The sequence below is a fragment of the Patagioenas fasciata genome, chromosome 11, assembly GCF_037038585.1.
Source record: "Patagioenas fasciata isolate bPatFas1 chromosome 11, bPatFas1.hap1, whole genome shotgun sequence".
In the NCBI taxonomy this organism is placed as follows: domain Eukaryota; kingdom Metazoa; phylum Chordata; class Aves; order Columbiformes; family Columbidae; genus Patagioenas; species Patagioenas fasciata.
In genome coordinates, this window is record NC_092530.1 from 17,798,852 (window position 1) to 17,818,630 (window position 19,779).

The 19,779-nt window shown below is 44.6% G+C and overlaps 2 protein-coding genes across 5 annotated transcripts in view; one reads left to right on the forward strand and one right to left on the reverse strand.

Moving 5' to 3' along the window:
• Window positions 1-9,708, forward strand: part of PASD1 (PAS domain containing repressor 1) — a 54,175-nt gene extending 44,467 nt beyond the window's left edge. For 3 of the 4 annotated variants that reach the window (XM_065846539.2, XM_071813486.1, XM_071813488.1), the window contains 6 exons: window positions 354-440; window positions 1,378-1,536; window positions 2,094-2,291; window positions 3,137-3,333; window positions 4,428-4,635; window positions 5,887-9,708. In XM_065846539.2, coding sequence (XP_065702611.1) covers window positions 354-440; window positions 1,378-1,536; window positions 2,094-2,291; window positions 3,137-3,333; window positions 4,428-4,635; window positions 5,887-6,051 — 1,014 coding nt within the window. In that variant the 3' untranslated portion in view covers window positions 6,052-9,708. The remainder of the gene's footprint in view (window positions 1-353; window positions 441-1,377; window positions 1,537-2,093; window positions 2,292-3,136; window positions 3,334-4,427; window positions 4,636-5,886) is intronic. The other variant, XM_071813487.1, reaches the window with a different exon arrangement.
• Window positions 9,709-11,117: 1,409 nt separating this feature from the next.
• TBC1D8B (TBC1 domain family member 8B) overlaps window positions 11,118-19,779 on the reverse strand; it is a 37,497-nt gene continuing 28,835 nt past the window's right edge. Inside the window, exons 15-21 of the mRNA XM_065846176.2 lie at window positions 18,971-19,039; window positions 18,518-18,758; window positions 17,608-17,673; window positions 17,166-17,249; window positions 16,307-16,363; window positions 15,893-15,990; window positions 11,118-15,542 (exon numbers count right to left, since the gene is read on the reverse strand). Coding sequence (XP_065702248.1) covers window positions 15,132-15,542; window positions 15,893-15,990; window positions 16,307-16,363; window positions 17,166-17,249; window positions 17,608-17,673; window positions 18,518-18,758; window positions 18,971-19,039 — 1,026 coding nt within the window. The 3' untranslated portion in view covers window positions 11,118-15,131. The remainder of the gene's footprint in view (window positions 15,543-15,892; window positions 15,991-16,306; window positions 16,364-17,165; window positions 17,250-17,607; window positions 17,674-18,517; window positions 18,759-18,970; window positions 19,040-19,779) is intronic.

A 19,779-nucleotide genomic window follows, 5' to 3' on the forward strand; every position in this document is an offset into this window, starting at 1 on the left:
AAGGCTGCTGGCCGGCAGAGCCGGTGGAGAGCTGCTGTAGGCTCCTCTGCTGCCTTCTTTCGGGATTCAGTTTGCTTCTCCAGGCCAAACCCCTTCTCACATCATGAGCCCCCTGTTCTTGGAACTTGTACATGTGAAATGGCCTTTATCCAAAAATGGATGCTGACATCGAGGATTTGCAATTAGCAGGGGGCGTGCAAGAGCTTAAATTCTCCCTTCAGGCTCATCCTCAGGTGTCCAGGTGGAGTTATCTAATTCCCTGCACTTGTTCGTCACCAATATGAGCTAGTAATGCACCAAGTCTGCACTAGAGGTGCTATGGACCTACAGTAAAGCGAAGTTTTCATTTCTAGGCCATAGCAACTCCTCAAGCCCCTGGTGAACACCTTCCCCAGCATCCCGTGGCTCAGCCGGCAGTCCCCTCTCAGCACGCTGTGATGGTACGTGGTTTATTTTTGTTTAACACACTGGTATTCCCAGTCAGGAGGGCAGACTCGGTGGCTTCAGTTCACTGCTCCTACCTCCTTGCTGGCTGTCACTGTGTGGGGCAAGGTTTTAATGCCATTGCTGTTACTGAGATTTACCTGCAACTAAATTATTGCAACCACCTGTTTCGTTGAGGAGACAAGAGCAGGTAAGACACCCAAGGAAATAACTTAGGAGGAGGTTTACGCTTGTCAAAACCATTGGGGGCTGCTGAAGGCTCATCACTGAATTGCTAGCAACTAGCTGGAGACTGATAGGATGCTGAAGAATTTTATTGCCCTGGTAGAGGAAGGGGATGCCATGGAAACTTTGAGTTAGGCTAGGGAAAACAAAGCAAACAAACAACAAACAAACAAACAAAATGTGGGCATCATAAACCATAAATATGAGGCCTGTCCTCACAGAGTTTTGAGGTCAGTGTGGTAAACATCCAGACTATAATACAGGGATTGAAGACTGCCAATGTGGGTATGAAAAATTAATTCCAAAGTGGGATTACAAACTAACTTGGCCCTGGCATCTGGCAAATACAATTAGCAGCACAACTGGAGGTGTGGCAAGGGTTTGCATGCAGTGTCTGCCATAAAACGCATGTGGTCTGAAATCAGCAGGGTGTCACACTGAAAGGACAGGGGAGTCTTGTGCACAGACTGTGCAGAAGTTTAACAGACCAAGATCTGGAGTGAGGCACTGAGTATGAGCCTGTTGTGCTGCTGCTCTGGAAGTGCAGTGGTTCCTTGGTTAGATATGCAATTGCCACGGGTTTTTTGCCAGCATCATACTTTCTATGGCAAAAGCTGCAAAGCAGTCATTCTTCTGAAGCCAGGATCACTATGAATGTGAGTAGCAGAACAGGTCCTACCCCGCGATCTTGTTCTCTGTTCTCCACAGCCACTGTACCCTTTCCCGACCCAACTGGGAATGATGCACCAGCTGAAGGAGCAGCTGGAGGAGAGGACACGCATACTGCAAGCTGACATCAAGACGCAGCAAGAAGAACTCCACGTCATCAAGGAGCAGCTCCAGCTAGTGCAGGACTCCAACCTGCAGGTACCCACCGCCTCCAGGCTTCCCAGACCCACAAACCATTTGCTTTTCCTTTCAGCACACAGATCGCTAACAAAACCGTCAGTGACAAAAACATTTAGAAATGAACTCCGGATAAACTGGGAATTTGGTCTCAGATGTGGGAGTAGTGTTTCCTGAGAGATAAGTGGCGTCAGTATCTGCTGAAGTACTGAATCAGTAATTTTTGTGATTTAGAAAAAAAACAATCCCAAGCTAATCTGAAGTTCTCCTGCACACAAAACTCATTGGTTTGGTAGCTGGTTAGTGCTGCTGAATCACCAGTGCCTTTCCTGCAAAATGCAACAGGTGTAATGGAGTTGGAACGGTCATGGCTCTGAATAAATATGTGGACGCAAACTAACATTTGATTTTCTATTATTTGTGGTTCACTTTGCCCTGGGATTTAGAGACATTGTTGCTGCAGTGTTATATATGTTATATATGTTGATAGAGACAGCCTGAGAGTCAGAGGTGGCGTCTCCCAGTCACTACAACCACCGTATGCATTGCAACAACTCACATGTCTCTTTGATTTAAAGATGCTGATGCAGCAGCCGATCCCAGTCGTCTTTAACAACGTGCAGCACCCCAGCCCCCGGCGGCCGCCAGGGACGCCCAGGCAGACCACAGCCAAGAAGTCCCAACAGCAAGGCCTGATGGGGACGAAGCACTTCTGCAGCACCCGCCTGCCGTCACCGTGCCAATTCCTCAGGGACCCCTGCAGCACGGCCACCCAGGTCACTGCTCCTTCCTTGTCTTCATCGGCCGCTTTCTTGTCTGCTGTGTCCCCGTCCCTGTGGTCCTGTGCATCACCTTGTGCTGGTTTTACCCAGTAGCTGGCATTCTGAAATTTGTGTTGAGAGTCAGTTGTGAATGATGTTGTTCAACTGTAACACTAAACGTCAGGTGGCCTAAAAGCACTAAACCCTGGAGACAGCTGGAGCTGCCCTGGTGACCTGAGAGGAACTGAGTGGGAGATCAGAGTTCTCATTTGCTTCTGTTTGCAATTGCAACATGATGCTTGTTCATAGCCAGTGAGAGTTGTGACTTCATAACATGGGGAAGCAGGCATAATTTTAAAAGATCAATTTTCTTCTGCCTAAGAAGTCTTCAAAGGCAGCTTTGAAAAACAAGTTTGTCATCATTACACCTAAGTCCACAATATAGATGGTCACAGCTCCTTGGGAAAGAATTGACATGTCCAAAAGCAAAAAAAAAAAAGAGGAAAACTACTGCTTTAAAGGAAGGATGAGACATTTTGCTTAGGGACTTCATATTTACACTCCTTCTCCCCTTTTAAGCTGGTCTCTTCTCCCTTAAGCCTTGCGCCCTTACCCTTTTCCTCTGATTTCTCAAGAGACCATCTACTCCTGCCGCTGGGGATCCCAGCACTCACCTTGCAGGGGCAAGAAATATAACCAGGTTGGTTGTCCTGGATGGATAGACTGTTCCTACAGCTGTCTTCAGGGAGAATATCCTACTGTTCCTTCTCCTTTTCTCATCTGCATGCTGGAAGCAGTTATTTTAGCCTCCTATTCAGGAACTTCAAAAGCTTACGTGGTTATCTATGTCTTCATTTCAGGTACAGCAGCAGCACCTCATGAGAGGAAACCAAGCCCAGCAAATGTGTCTGCCGGGGCAGACGAGCATTTCGGTGCCCCTCTACAACAACCCCGTGGTGTTCTCACAAGCGCGTCCCATTACGGTGGCTGCGCAGATGCCGACTGAGGGCAGCGAAAGGCAACCGCAGTCTGACTACAGCCAGGACAGGAGCCTCAGGTAGGAACGCAGCCCTGCTGGGACCATCCTGATGGCGGTGACGGAAATGTCAGCAGCCGGGTGGTGGGGAGGGCAGGCACAGCTGGGCTCGGGGCAGGATGGTCTCTGGGTGGCACAGCAGGGATGTAGGGACGTTCCCTCCTGCAGAGATCGGGGTTACTGGTGAGCCTGGTGCCTGTGCAGACTGGGTGCTGGGCACACCACACTGTACCCTCAGGGGCCTGAAATCCTTTTCTCTCCATATTTCTGTAAGCTGTCCATGTAGCTCAGTAACCTTTGGATATCTCTGCTGTCAGAGGGAGCGAACAGTAAAAGCTGTCAGGGACAGCCTTTCCCAAGCCTCTGTCTGCTTCTTCTGAAACTTCAAGGTATCTTTTCTCCAGCCAGGAGAAGTGCTATGGCAAAGCCATTTTTCTTCTATACAGTGCTGTAAACATTGTATAAAACATACACAACTGCCCCAAACTATTCAGGCACCTTTCAGGGAGGTATCTGCAGACACTGCCTACAGGATCCAGCCATTTGAAAGTGTTGTGTAGGGAAGCAAGATAAACAGAACATGTCTTACCATCTATAAAACTTATTTCTTACATGAAAGATTTAGCAAATTTCAGGGTGATGTCTTGCATGCTTTCAGGAAGGATTTTCAGCGGTTTGTTTCTAGAGACTGACAGTCAGGAGGTAGAAGCTCTCCCTTCTCTCACGTTTTCCCTCCACCGCAGGATGCTGTTGGGTCAGTCTATCCAGGCCGTGATCCCCACTGGCAGCGGCAGTGGCCAGTCCACATAGACCAGTGCCGGGAGAGCCTTTGCTGGCCCTGGTTTTCACATGCTGTTTTAGCTGGGCACTTTATGGCACTGAAAATTGCCTCGAAAAACAGTGACATAAACACAGTCTCAGTCTTAAAAGAGACAAAAGCTCAGCTGGTTAGGAGAAGAAGTAATGAGAATATTTTTAAATTACAAATAGCTTTATGACAACTAAAATGGTTTTTAAAAATATTTTTAAACTGGTTTTTTACTTTTGCCAAGTGGCCTGCTCCAGGGGTGGGTCTGGGTTTGGGTTCTCACACCTTATTTTCCTCCTCGTGGCAGATTCGTTGCAGAGCAGCAGATCTTGCCTTCCCCAATACAGATGCAACCGATTACATGTAGCACCGTCCGACCTCCAGCCCCATCGCCTGTTTTCTCCCCATCTCTGATGATCCCACACACCAGCTTCACATCCCACCAGGCAAACACACCGGTTCATCTCCATCAGTGGCCACAGCAACAGGTTCAGCAGCACCGTCTCTACCTTCAGGTAATGGAGCTGGAACAGGATGCACAGGGATGGCTTTGGGGTTGGGTTGGGTTGGGGTTTCTTTTAAGAGATGGGACTGACTTAGCTAATCAAACTTGGTCAGTGCACTAATGCATCCTCTATTCCCACCATATCTGCATGTACCCAAGTTCTCAGCCTTTCCAGGCTGGCTCTGCACCCGTTCCAAGGCCATATTTTCTGACAAGCTCAGTGATCACATAGTGTCTAGGAAAAATACCCAGTTCTTCAAACAGCTTCTCATCCAGAGGAGCTCTGGTGGGAATCTTGCTGTAGACACGAAACATAAGGGATAAGCTCTTTTGAAAACATGCCTCCTGCTGTTATTTCTCAGCGTAGCAAGTTTTTTTATCAGCTGCCATCACTACTTTCTTTTAGTAAACAGTTGTTTCGTAACGCAAGTCTCTGGAGAAAGTGATTTTGATTTTTCAAAGCACAGCTTCATCAGTGCATACCGAACCAGCGACACTGCCAAGGAGAGGGGTTGTTGAAAGTAATAATCAATTAGTAATATACTCTCCAATATACTCTCTGCCTGGTTGGCAGAGTTAAAGATGAAGACAGTATAAAACAAAGCAGGAAGAGGAGGTGCAGCTGAAAGTAGCTGTGCAGCAGGACTGGATTTAGAGTAAGAAATGAATCATTGTTGTCAGTAAATGTAGACATGAGCCATCCCTACTTTGAGTACATGTGCTCGTGGGCTGCACTGAGGTCCTGAGGACTAACGATATGGACAGCAGAATGATGATGCTGGGGGAGGTAAATAGCTCCAGGGCAACAGAAACCTAGGCTTTGGTGCCACAATGCCTTTCATGGGGAATGAACCAGCAAGTCCAGGTCTTTGGGGTACCAACCACAGGGTGGTACATGGACAAGGTCACTCTACAACCTCTTAATTGGTTGCCTGAAAATCCTTCCTATGAAAGATGGCAGTTGCACGTCCTGCAGATTTAACCTTGCGTCCAAGTAGCTTTTGAAGGTCTCCCTCCCTTCTGGGCTCCCCATTGGGCTGGTAGGACAGATGGGTCCTGCTTCCCCTCTGTACTCTCCAGGCATTGTTAATTGTGCTGATAGCACTTGCATCCCAAGCTGCTCATCCACAGTGTGTACCCTTGATGGGTAGGAGGTTGCCTTTAGGACTGGGTCCAAGCCTCAGCATCAGCCCTGCAGCAAGTCAAGGAACAGAGGAGCTGTAGGGCAGATCTGACTTGTCCGATTTGTGTCTCCTGACAGATGCAAGGTCCTGAGCCAGTGCCTGGGGGCCCGACACAGCGCATTTTCCAGCCTCCCCACACCCCGCAGCAGAACCCCCTGAGCTACTTTCTGCAGCCGCAGAGTCGCCACACGCAGGGCCAGGCCTGCAACCTGCCCGACCTGCCCGAGATGCAGCTGCCCTGAGCGCCGGTCGGGAGGCAGGAACCACCTCGGCTGGAGCCGCCCGGCACCACAGGCACAGGCAAGGGGAGGACGACGCCGTCAGAGCATGGGACGGGTGAGGCTGTGACCGCGGGGACCGTGGTGGCTGGAGGGACGGTCCCACGAGGGACAGACAGCCCCAGGGGCACCTCGTGGGCTGGGTTTTCCACACAGCCGGTCCGTGACGCTGCTCCGGCAGCTGTGCGTGCTCGTGCCCAGCACAGCGGTACAACGGGAAGGCGATGGCTTCCTGGCCACCGCGAGGTTGTTTATCAGGTCGCCACGAAGATTGCTTTGCATCGCAGAAAACTTTTTTCCATTCAGGACTTCACTGCTGAAAGTCACTGTGAATTCAAGCCCAGCATTTGGGGCACATACACAGACTGTATGGGTCCACAGGACACCATTGGGTTACCATGTACATAACTTGTTTCGCTGTAGTAGGTCCATTGTGGATTTTCTTTTTTTCCTTTTTTCTATACCTCAGTCCTACAATTTTTTGTTTTCCAGGAGATTGGATAATGCTGCTAATTTACATAACACCACTTTTGCCTGAATTTCTTACTGTTATACCAGCTCACATCGCAGCTAGTGAGATATTTGCCGTGTTTTATTTTGGTTAACAAGTGTAGATAAATTTATATGGTTTTTACTCCCTGTAGCTAAATATTTTTCAGGTTACAGACAAAGTATCCTTACTCCTTATTTTTTTTGGTTGTTTCGTTTCAAGTGATGTACTTGTGTATGTTTCTATACATAAAAACAAGCAAACAAGCATAGAACAGCAAATGACAGCAAACTTTATGGTTTTGCTAGGTCATGTTTCAATTTGGCAAACCCGAAACCTATGGTCACAATGACACAAGCGACCTTGCAAGCCCATAGGGTCAGCAATAAATTGTATTTTTGTAAGCCGTCACTTTTTAACTATATGTTTATATTTATGAATTGAAGAAAGTTTATTCCTCAGTGGGTGTATAGTTGTGTCCCTACTGTTTGTGTCTTTCCAAAGGAAAAATGAAAATGTACACTTTTTTGGAGTTAGCTGAATACTAACTTTGGGCACTGTTAGAGCCTGAATGTAGGAGATGAGTTAGACCATTACTATCAGCTTTGCAAAAAATGGTCAGTGAGGACCATGTCCTTCTAGCAGCAAAGCTCCATCTGGCAGTCAGAGCAAGGCTTAGGGCCAGGTTAGTTTGTCACCTCTGAGTCCAAGCAAAGCGTGCTGGCTTTTTGCCTTTTTTTTTCTTTTTCTTTTTGGCATTTTTTTTCTCTTTTTCTGCTGCTTTCTTGGTTCTTTGCGCCGCCGCAGCAGCTGGATGCTGGTGCTTACAGATCGAGCAGCCTTTGGCATGAGCAACCCCAAGAAGCCCAGTGTTTCAAGAAAATGGGGGAAGTGGGAAAGTGAGCATGCAAAAAAATAGGTATAGGTAATGGTGTATATGTCTATAGCTAGGTATTAATGCTGTAGGCAATATCTACAACTAACTAGCTTGCATTCCCCCACCAGCCACACACGTTTTCTGCGCTGGAGCACTGGAGGATTGCATTAGTGTTGGGGCCAGGAATGAGCGCATGGGCTGGGTAGCACGGCGGTGCAAACACCTGAATGGTTTCAGCCTGCCTGAAACTGGTTGCGGCAGCTGGAGTTTCCCGGGGAGCTCAGGAGCCCCAGCCGCGGTCTGGCCGCAGCGTCCCTGCCGCCTGACTCACCGCCTGCCCCGGGCCCTTGCACAAGGGGCTGTTTCCCAGCCACCGGGTTTTTCCTGGGGAAGGGGGTTTGATGTGTTGCGTTGTCTGTGGTGGTGGTGGGAAGATTGGGTGCACCCGCAGCAGCCGCCAGCTTTTGTGGGGCTGCTGCAAGGCACGGGACTGCTTTGGTTTGCTTTGGTTGGTTTGGCTGGGTCGTTTGGGCACACACCTCCCAGGGATGCCAGCGGTGATGGATTGTGGGTTGCAGAGCAGGCGGAGGGAGGTGCAATCTCCTGGCCATGGGCAGTGGTTTTGGGGAGTGCAGTGGGCCATAGCACAGATCCGAGGAGGTGCCCAGTAGCCCTTACCCTTTATTAGGCCTGATGCCTTTGTGAGTGCAGCCCCGGAAGGCAACCCGCTCAGCACAGGCAGCCCCTGGCGTCTGAGCAGCTGCTCTTGGGCACAGCCTAAACTGCCCCGCCGCCCCCATTTCAAGCCCCTGCAAGTAACCACAGCTATGACATGGACAGGGACATCTCACTGCGGGCAGTGAGACGTGGAGCACCCGCCTTTGCAGTACAGGGTGGAGCTAAAACAACAACAGCCTCAACCCTTGGCGCTCAGAGCCCAAGTCCCCAGGAGAGTGCAGGGTCTTTCCTGCCCGCGGAGGGCTGTGCTGCAGCATCGTCTGCAGGGCTGCAGCACGGGCCAGCACGGAGCCTTCCAGGTAAGAAATACTTTTTTTTTAAATATAATTTTTTTAAAGCACTGTTTTAGGGTCTCCCCGGCTACAACACAGTATGGTTGCTCATGAGGTTGGAGCAGGAGCGGGTGCTGTATTTTTGGTGTTTGGTTGTGTTTTTTTTTCCCCTAACCTTCCCACTTCATGGGGATGCAAACACACACACTCATCTAAGGGAGCCACTATTATACAGTTTGTGGCTGGCAGAAGGGAAGGGCCACGCACCTCCCTGTCTTGCCTGTATTGCCCCAACACACCACCGTGGCTGTTCTGCAGTGTCCCATCAGTGTACATGAGCCCAGGCATGGCAGGTGTCACTCAAATGTGTCTCGGAAGTGGTGGTGATTGGGGTCAGGTCATGGGGGGGGTATGAAGAGGGATTTTTTTTTATTAACAGGGCGGTGGCCATGGCAGAGTAGCTTTTTGGCACTGCTGTGGTTTTGAAAGCAAGTCCAATAGCAGAGGGTTGGGAAGGGGCTTGGGGGGGGCTGTGCCATGGACACAGCCCTTCTGCTGGCAGCACAGGGCTGCACGGACAGGGAGGGGGGGCTGGCACCTCTGCCCACCCGCAGCCTCCGTGAGGAGCACAGGAGTTTTGCATGGATGTTTACATGTTAGATTGGCCTTGTTGAAACAAAGGACCTAAAATGCACTTTATCATGTGCCCCCCCCTTGATTCCCAGTGCTCCCCCAGCTGCTGGCAGGCGGTGGGTGCCTGTGTGGGCCCATGGGTAGAGCCGCTTTTTCCAGATATGCTCCGAAGGACAAAATCCCACGGTCCCTGTTTTTGGGGCTTGCTTGGTTCCTGCTCCACCTGGCTCCGGGCTGGGGGAGGGCCGAGCCAGGGCCATGGGATTTTTGCCTTACCTTATCTCTCGCTCTCAAAAAAAAAAAATTAATTAATAAATCAAGTTCTTTATTCAGGTTGATTTGTATTTGTTTACCTCGCTGTTAGCTATGACCTGTGCTTTTCTGGGACCCATTTGGAATTGGGGGCTGCTGATGGGTTTGGTTCATAAGCCCTCGGGTGCTTACAATTAAACACAAGTGTGACTTGTTGGTGACAAGCAGGGGCAGGAACATGCCCAGTGGCACCTGTGTCAGGGTCAGGCTCCAGTGGTGGTGTCAACCTGTTAGTCATTAATGTTCAGAGACTTTCTTGTACAAAGGCACCTATATACTATATTTCTCTCCATATATACAGATATGCAGATATATGTGGGTTTAATATATATATACACACACACACACACACACACACATATATATATATATATACACACATACACATACATATATATATATGTGTATGTGTATGTGTATATATACATATATACATACATATACATACATATATATATACATATATACATATATATACATATATACATATATACATATATATACATATATACATACATATACATACATATATATATATGTATGTGTATGTGTATATATATATATACAGATATATAGGCCACACAATTCCAGACCTCTGAAAACACAGGCAGCTTTAATTAATGAAGTCTTGCACTTTTAGCGTATTTGTACATATAAGCTAAAGCCTGATGCTTATAATCAGGCTGGTTTGACAAACACATTGAAAAATTACTGTGTATATTGTATATACTCCATGTAAAAAATAAAAAAAAAGAAAATATGAAAAAAAACTTAGAATTGAGTATAAATCTTGGTTTATTTTATATGATGTTGCATATAGATACATTTATAAATGTTACTGTTCTTTAAAGTATTTTGTAATGGGAAAAAGGAAGTGTCTTATGAAGATGAACAGTAAAGATTTTATTCTTGTCTTGAATCTATGTTTCTGCACAGCTCCATTGAATGGAAGCCTGTGCATTTTGACAAGCTTTAAACAGATTGTACATAGTATTTAAAAAAAAACCCAACAAACCAAAAAAATACCAAAAAAATAATAAAAGAGTACTTGTAAGACCTCTTACACAATTTGTGCTGTTGATATTCCCTGGGTGGTATGGGGATCTGAATCGGCTCCTTGCTCTTGGGGAGGCACAAGGGTGTCACATGTACGTGGGTATAAACAGCTGGAGGGACGGGGCTCAAGCCAGAGACTGGGGTTTCCATCACCAGCGGCAGAAGCAATAGGGACAGCACATAAATTAGAAAGAACAAGGCACCAGAGTCAACACAGACATGTCTGCAGACTATAAATGTTTTCATTTGGCTGTAAAAAGTGGGTACCGTACTCATCCTGTGCTAACGGGCTGCTCTGGCACTCACACTGGTTGTGAGGCCAAATTAGTCCCAGGCTTCAGAATCTGGGTCTCCTCTTCATTTTTCTGGTATCCTAACACAGTTCTTGGCTTGGTCCTTGCTTTGGAAAGCACTGACTAAATGTGGCTTTAATGTGATCAGTGTTCTTGCAGGAACTTCTAAAACAGTCCATCATGGGAAATAATAATGCCTCAAACACAGATTTTATTTTTTTTCTTAAGTGAAGCAAATTTTTATTTAACACCCCATTTGTCTTACAATACATTGTATAAAAAGCCAATCTGCCAACACAAGCATGTGTTGCCTTCTTGGTAAAGTGACAAAGCCATAGCAAAAAGGACAAAATAGCCTATTTTTGGGAAAGAAATTGAATATTTATTTTTGTTTCAGTCCAGATAACAACTGCAATCGCAATCAAGACCTTTTTTAATGATACAACTGAATGAGAAACTTCTAATAAAGTCAACACGCAGCTATTTCTTAGTCACAATGGTAGCAAACTCTTCTAAAAATACCTTTGTATCTAGCTATTAGAATGATGAAGAAGCGGCTTGGTTTAGGAATGGACAGACACAGAGTGCTTTTTCTGAACCATTGCCCTGTCCCAGCAAATGCTACCGGTTGAATTACAAGCAGTTCTCGCCCATGGTGAAAAAAGCTCGTATTTTTAAGACTGAGTTGAGCTATTCCCGCACCTCGTGGGGCCACCAGAGGCCACACAAGCGGTTCCTGGAGGGGGTCAGGGCTGCCCCTGTCACCCAGAGCGGCTCCCCAAGCAGCCCCCTCAGCACAGCTCTGCTGGCCACCCCTGGACCAGCGATTATGTTTGACAAAAGGCATCTTATGTGCACAGCAACAATAATAATGGCCCGGCCACTAGAAGGACTGTGCAGCGTGTGCTAAAACAGCCACCGAGCATGTTTCAGGGTAAATAACCATGGCACGGCTGCCAAGTCACACTGGTGATGCTGCAGTAGATAGTGCAATTTTAAAACTGTATAAACAGCATCACTAGTTTTAGCAGTCTGTATCCTACCTACAGCTATCTATTTTGTACTGAATGATGCACATTCACTTATTTCGTATGACTGATGCAAAAAATTTAAAATTACCTATAACTTCATGAAAACTGTTAAGAAAAACAACAGAGATACGTGCCATGTTACACTAGTACTCACTCAACCACGCTGCTTCCTGCTGGTAAATGACCTCTTCAAAAGTTCAAACACACTTCTAAATAACTTCAAAGTTACAATTTGAAAGGAAAGCCCCCGCACTTGGGAAGTAGCTGACTAATTCTGGGTCAGACCCTGAAACCACCAGACTCCTCGCTGGCACTTCTGCTTAATTTCCAGCTCCATGAGGCCACTGACCTTTTTCAACAGACGTGTGCGCACCCATCATGTCCTAAAGCAATGCCATGTGCATCTGGGTTCATCTTTGCAGCACCAAGAACCTCAGATGGCCAAAAAGCTGTAGCAAAGGACCTCTGTCTTTGACTATGCAGGGCGTTAAAGTCAATGCCCCTCTGAGACTCAACTGAGGACAAGAGCTTCTATTGCTCCAGCCCCCAGCTCCAGCCTGCACGTGTCTCCCCACACCAGGAAAGGGCAGGAAAACAGCAAGACACCAACTCCAGAGTTCCTCTGTCACAAGCAAAGCACAAAAGTGTCCCTCAGTGTTACAGCACACCTCTGGGTCACACTCATTGGAAGCAGCTGGCATTGGCTACATTGAGATCTCCCCAAAGGATCAGCCGGTGATCCATGTGCTGCAAAAGGAAGAGAACCTACCACGACTGGATGCCCGGGCGCTGGCTGGTCCTGCTAGATCAGCCTGCAGGGGGATGGCAGGAGGAACTTAAACACATCACCCTTTTGGGGAAAAACAAGGAAACAAACTGAACAGAAAAAACAACATGTAGTTAATAAAAGTTAGTGTTCCCCTACATACCCTAACTTCTCACCTTAAATATATATATATAAATATATATAAATATATATATGCTGGTAGTGTCTCTATACATACATCATAACCAACAAGAGCTACTACATAACTAGTAATGACTCTAAAGTCTCTTGGATTGACACTAATAGAAAATGGTCTTTTTAAAAGGTGCTCAGTTTTGCCTAACCAAACCAAGTAATGTCACACGGCTATTGTAATTCGCAAATTCCTCCAGCACAGTCTTCTGTACTTAGATCTTAACATCCTGGCTCTCAAACCAAAAAAACCCCCAAACAAACAAACAACAACAACAACAAAAGTCATTGAGTTGCAAACCTTTCATGCCTCTGCTACCTTGCTGAGCACATAGTTCATAGCTTTGACTACTTTTTTAAGTGAACAACATCCATCATAAACCTACAAAAGCTTTCTGGCTGGGCAGCTGCATCTGTTTTCATGAGGCTCCATTCATTTTGGCATGGCTATTTGCAGAATTACTCACTGAGCAAACCTTATCTGAGTACGTTCTGGACTAGAACAACGCGATCACCTGCTTTGTATTTCTAAAACAACACCAGTAAAACACTAAGTAAATACACTTGAAAATTAGCATAGTGTTGCCCTGCTTTTCCTCAGAAAAATAGCTATAAGAATGGATAAACTAGTTTTTAAAAAAAAAGCATAAAAATACAAATCAGTATTGTATTGTACCAAGTGTAATTACTTTGTGAAGGCTTCTGAAATAAGCTTCCTCATTTCCCATATATATGATATAGTTTTTAGAGTTACTGTTCATTCATTCAATAAAACTTTTACATTAATACCTGAGAGTATGGCAGAAAGTAGAAGAAATAATTGATAAATTGACTGCTCCTGGTCAAAACTGTATTCTTTAGAAGCAGCACGGGAACTTTAACACCAATTGCAATGACAGTATTTCACCAAGTGCTTGTAACACAAGTCAGAATTCCAATTTATCCTTCATTCGTATCAGTGTTGCAAGAAAGGCCTCAGTGAATGATACCATCCCTATTTTGCATCTTTCCAAAAAAAAAAACATGCACAGTATAAAAATAATGCTGCGCTGCAGAGAATGATTCTAATACAGGCTTTAGAAACAGCAATTTTTAACTAGTTTAGCAGAGTCCCAGTTTACTTTTTTGTTGTTCTTAAAATACAAGCTCTTCCCCCCTTTCTCTAAACCCATTCTAGCACCAAAGTCTATCAGCACTAACACTGGCAGAGCTTGCGTCCACAGGATCTTTATCAGTTTTTATATATTACAACTTTCAAGTCAGATCCAGAGGGTATATCCTGGCAGATAGAAAACATGACAGCAGCAATAACCCAGAGAGCTGTAGAAAAGACAGAATAATTACGAGGTTGAGGTGTGGACTCAGAGTAAGCAAAGGAGCAACTGCAATCTGCCCCTAGCAGTTTAATAGCCAGAATTCAGCCAGCTCTGAAGCAGCTGAAGATGGTCAGTGCTTGGGCTTCCCAAACACAAGCAAAAACCATATATTTCATCAACACGCTCCTAAGAAGTTACCTATGGCACCTCTTGCAAGATGAATGACAACCACCACATGGTTAGACAGATTTAGCCACTGCTTTCCCTTGATTTCATCGATCTACGCTAGTGTTCACAGCCCTGCACAGCCTGGACGGTCAAACCACCTTCCATCCTTTTCACCTGCGTTGTAGGAGGACTGGTATGAAAACGGGAAAGAGAACTCACATATAGGCTGAGTTAAAAAAGTGGGAAACAAATTGTTTGTTGCAAAAATTGAGACATGGGCTGGGAGAATGCAGCCTGCAAACTGCCGACCAGGGGCTGGAATCGACTAAGAGATCAGGACCACCAGTACCACCAAAGCAGAGGAATGGAGAGCAGGGTAATGTTCTTCTCTAACCTCATGCTCTTGTGCCTACCACAGCCTCTGTTCTTAGTTTTCACCCTGCTCTGATCCCAGGCCACATGCAAGTTTGGAAATAACTAATTAAACTAACCTGGAAGATAACCTCTAAGCTGTCACTACTCCTTTTAAGCAAAAAATGGGTAGAAGTCATTCCTCTTATCACAGTAATAGAAATGAACCTGCAGAGCACACACTGTAACAGCTGTCATTCAGATAGGCTTGCAATAGGTCACATCCAGCCTTTCCAAGCAATGTTGCATATTTTAATAACATGGTAACAATAGTTTATTATTCAGTCCTTTTTTGGAGTGAAACATATGAGCAATGCAAGAAGGTGATTGTGCTTCAAACTATTTTTATTTACATTACATACCAGTAACCTGATAATTAAAGACAACTATTCACACCCCATTTTCCCTATGTAAACCCTAGACTCAATTTCCATAGTAACAACCTTCATTTGTAAACGCTTTATGTGGTTAATTCAGAGTAAAGAAAAATCACACTCTGGTTCTTGCCTTAAGTTGTAAATTTTTAGCACTCTCTATTTTAACTTTTATGTCATGAGGTTTCTCAAAAAATCTCACAAGAGCTGGCTCATTTAATAAGGAAGCCAGAATCTGTTCGAAGGCAAAAGACCATTCATGGTTCCCTCTCAATCCCTGTGCTCTACCACCTTCCGTCTGCTCAGAGCTGCTTTCCTCCTGCCCTTTTGCGGGGGTTTCAGCAGCCACCTCTGTAACAGCAACCGGACTTTTGACCAGTGATGGTGGACTCTGCAGTCTTCTCCCAACTTCTTCCATCTTCAGCAGAAGGCTGGTTACCACCGCTATAGCCCGATACAGCAGCTCTTCCTCAGGATCCCCATGGAACAGGTTGTACAGAGTTTTTGAGAACTGGATGAACTGAGACTACAGAGAGACATAGATGGAGGAGACTGTTCAGAGAACAGCAACACAACTGTCCTGTTTCACCACACGTCGTGCTCTCAATCCAGCGCCTGGTGCTGCCGCTCAGCACCTGGTACAACAACTGCTCTAAAGACAACATCGGCACGGACCAGCCCCAGTAAATCCAACTGTATCGGAAAGTCACCCTCTTCATAAGCTTACAGTTACAACAGTTAAAAAACCACAGTCTAATGATTAATGTGGAGGTCTGAAATTCAAGGGAGCTTAACAATCCTTTAGGAAACTACTAATAGGACTTAATGGATAAACAGCAGTCAAAAGTAGACTTTAATAAGACTCAAGCAGTTTACCTGATTCATTCTTGGCAAATCCTTAATGTTTTCTTCTCTTCTAAGAAGTTCATCTTGCCATTGCTTTAGATATGCCTGAATATCAACCTTTCCCTTCCCTACTTGACCAAAAAAAAGAGAGAGAAAAAAGAAGTCAAGAAACAAGAACTAAGAGCTTCCCATGAGGGATGAGGAGCAGAAGAACTGTCAACATCAATGTCATTCCTTCCCAATAGAGTGGTGGGGCCAAGGACTAAACACAATCAGAGTTTACATTACCCTCTCGCCTCCCAGAACTACACTTATAAAAGCAGATTTAATGTAAGCACTACACTCGAGATGATGTTACTCAGTATTCTTTGCCACCACACACTTCCCCAGCTCAGCTCGCCCAGAAGACACACAGTTACCAAGTGTGTCTCCAGGATTCTTTACCTTTTTCTGGGCTGCTCTTCAAAGAATCACTTTCCAGACTATCCCCAACAGATGAAACTACAGTTTAGGAGCAGAAAAAGAAGAAAGAGTTATTTACTTGAGAAAGGAGGACCAATAGTTCATTTCCTTTTATCAAAAACTCCTTCCCTGAGGAACAAGACCCTCACTGACTCATATGTTCCCAACACAGATTAGGCCACAAAGAAACCATATGGTACCATTTGTGTACTTTCTATAAAAATAGAAGCTGCGGATAACAGAAGCAACTGCAGTCAGTTATATCAAGCAAATAACCTTCATGATGGTCATGGCCCACATTTTGAACAGTGGCGAAAACAGCACCCACATACTACAGATAAGGTACTTTGGGATAGTTTTTAAAAAACAAAAAGGATCTGTCTTCCAAAGAAAGAAAACCGCACAGCTTTCCAAGCAGAATATTTTATGAACACCATAAACTTAGACCCCACAAAACTTTTTTCGACTTTTTTTTTTTTTTTAATGGAAGCAAAGGATTTTGAAATGCTTATGTGCTTCAAAATAGTTAAGGATTTGGATACTCGATTTTCTTGAGGTAGGAAATATCATCTCTTTATGCTGAAATATGCTGACCAAATGCACGTCCCTGTTTCCATCTAAACACCCATGGCCTTTGGATTCCATCATCAGACTCACTACCCGCTAATTCTACACTACTTTGTGAAAAGGTAACCATCTACAGAAGAACTCTGCAGAGGATTTACAGTGATATGATTTCCTGGCTTTACTGGTTTTCAGAAGAGAGCGCTCTATTTTTCACCATGAGATATCAGATTCCTTCTAATACTCTGCAGACAAAGCCTCACACTCTGGAGCTTACCGCTGAGTTGGCTGAAGTGGATCAGCTCTTCTTTTGAAAGATCATCACCTTTGGAAGGGCTTAGAGATTCTACTTCAGTAAAAGCTGCAATAAATAAATGAACAACATGGTTTTAGTGCTCCCAAGCATTACCAAATCACTGATGAAAACGAACAGCTTTGTACAGACAAATGGTCCCTATGAAGAGAAATGGCATTGGGGCAGATTATGTCCTTCCCAAAGAATACGTCAATCGGGAAGAAATACACATCTGTATTACAGCTGTCAGACTGTACTGTAGCCAGTAGCCAGTTGACTGGTGTCCACAAAAAGTAAAGCTAATAATAATAATAATAATACCCACAAAACAAAACCCAAACCAACCAACCAAACAAAACAACACCATGCAAAGATGATAAAAGCCAGGAATAGCCCTCCCCAAATGCCACCACCTCTCACTTACCTGGAGGGATGTGCAACTTAAAAAGAAGCTTGAGTTTGTCAGTGAAACTTCCATTATACATGGTATCTGTTAGAGGAGAGAGGCAAGACTGTTCAACTGGACCAGACTTTAAAACAGCCTCATAACCTACACAAATACAACCCAGGGAGGTTAGAACTGGACATTTGTCCTGTCTTCCATGGAGCATAATTAGACATAAAGCTTAAGGAAGGCAGTATCACCTGCAGCTGAGCCTGGGGTTTGATGTACTAAAATGAAATCACAGCACCAAAGAAATACAGCACTAATGTCTTCTCGGCATTTTCCCTTTAATTTTTGTTTCCTGACCAATACCACTTGAAAAGCAAGAAGAAAGGAACATAGCGGTAACTCGAGAAAACTTTCAGTTCCCCAGAGATATAAGGCATTGGTCATCTTGCATGATCTGTCTATGAGATGGCTTAGTATGAGGAAGCATTTATCATCAACTAAACAGGCTGGGCAATGAGATCATACCATTTCCTAATTTTCTGATATTTTGGTGGTAAAGCCATATTTACATTTAATCTCAAATAGGAGATTATTCCCCAGGGGATTAATGTCTCAGGAAAGTTACTAGTTTGCAAAGCCTTGTGTTAGCTATTCCATGTGAAATACAGACAAAAAAAATGAGAGCACAGTTCCACAACTTAAAGCCTTATAGTGCAGGTCCCACTCTCAGGCTTGTAAATATACTTTGAGTATTTGGTTTGCCATTTAAGCAGTCTTTGCATTTAGTTTCACATGATAAAAATCAGACTATTTGATCCTAAATTAAGAGGTTAGTCTCCTTAGACTCTTAATATAATGTGTGGAAGATGATACACTCCAGGACTACTCTCAAGATGGAGTTCCCTTGTGAATGTGCTACATACATGTGTTGTTCTCATACCAAGAACACAGGCAAATTGTTTGAAGTTTATAAGGCAACTGGAGCTCTCATCCATCAGTCTGAATGTCCACAATGCAAGTGAGTCTCTGTTTGCACAGTGTGACCAGGGACTCAAGAGATGACAGAGAATCCTGAACTGCTGGCAGTCAATCCGATATTGGTCAAGATACGGCAGGCTGGCATCATGATGTTGCAAGACAGGACTATTTACACTCCAATAACAGGAAAGAAAGTGCTCCTTCTGCAAAGGAAAGATAAAATGTTAGATTTTCTGAAACAACAACTCTCTCTGGGTGAAAGACGTGAGAAGGTAACTATGTAATTTGATTTAAAGCTGACACGTAAAACGTGCTGAATCTCGCTTTTATTTCAATTTGTTAGAACAGTTTCACACCCATAACACAGTCCACCTTTAAGATGGATGGTTGGAAAGTGAGGAAGATGGCACATTACCTTGAATAATTCATAAAGCTCTTCAAGATCACTAGGACTGAACCTTACATCCTGGGACACAACCCGCAGCTGAAACAAAATTAAGAGAAAATTAATGTTATGGGAGACTTAACTTTACATTAGAAGACACGGTTGGAATATTCCATGTTTTGGCATGTTATAACTAGGAGTAAGAATAGGACTTTTTTAAAGCAATCAGAGGATTATAGACTGAGAGAAATACTTTCTCCCAAAAAAAGGGAGCTTAGGGCTAGTTACATTACTTGTATACATGGAGCCTACAACATGAAACTCAGTTATTTGTAATGTAACATATAGCTATAGCTTCCTTTATAATGGGCAAGTGCATGTTCAGCTCTCAACAGAGAAGTTGAATCCTCATTTTTTAAAAACTGAAAAAAACAATAAACAAAAAACTTGTTCATTGCTTTTAAAAACAAAGTTAGCTACAAGACCAGTTTCTATCCTCACAACATGTATGTTTTATAAAATGAAGCAGAACAGTTATCATCTCAGCACAGCCAACAGCATTTAGTATCAGCTGCTACAAGCCACATTTACTACAGTAAGCAGTACTGCTTGTTAAACAGAGTAGTATTATCATCAGTTATAGGAAATTGCCCACTTGAGAAAACAGGCACACAAAGGGAGCACCTTGCAGCCTCCACCTTCATTCAGGAGTCTGAACTTAAAGGATGATATTGGCAGCTGAAGCGCTACCACACCACACATGTTACTGGACAGACAGACACCACAGACAAAAAGCCCTGTTGTACAATAAAAAAAAAGACTTACAGTCTTTGGGGACA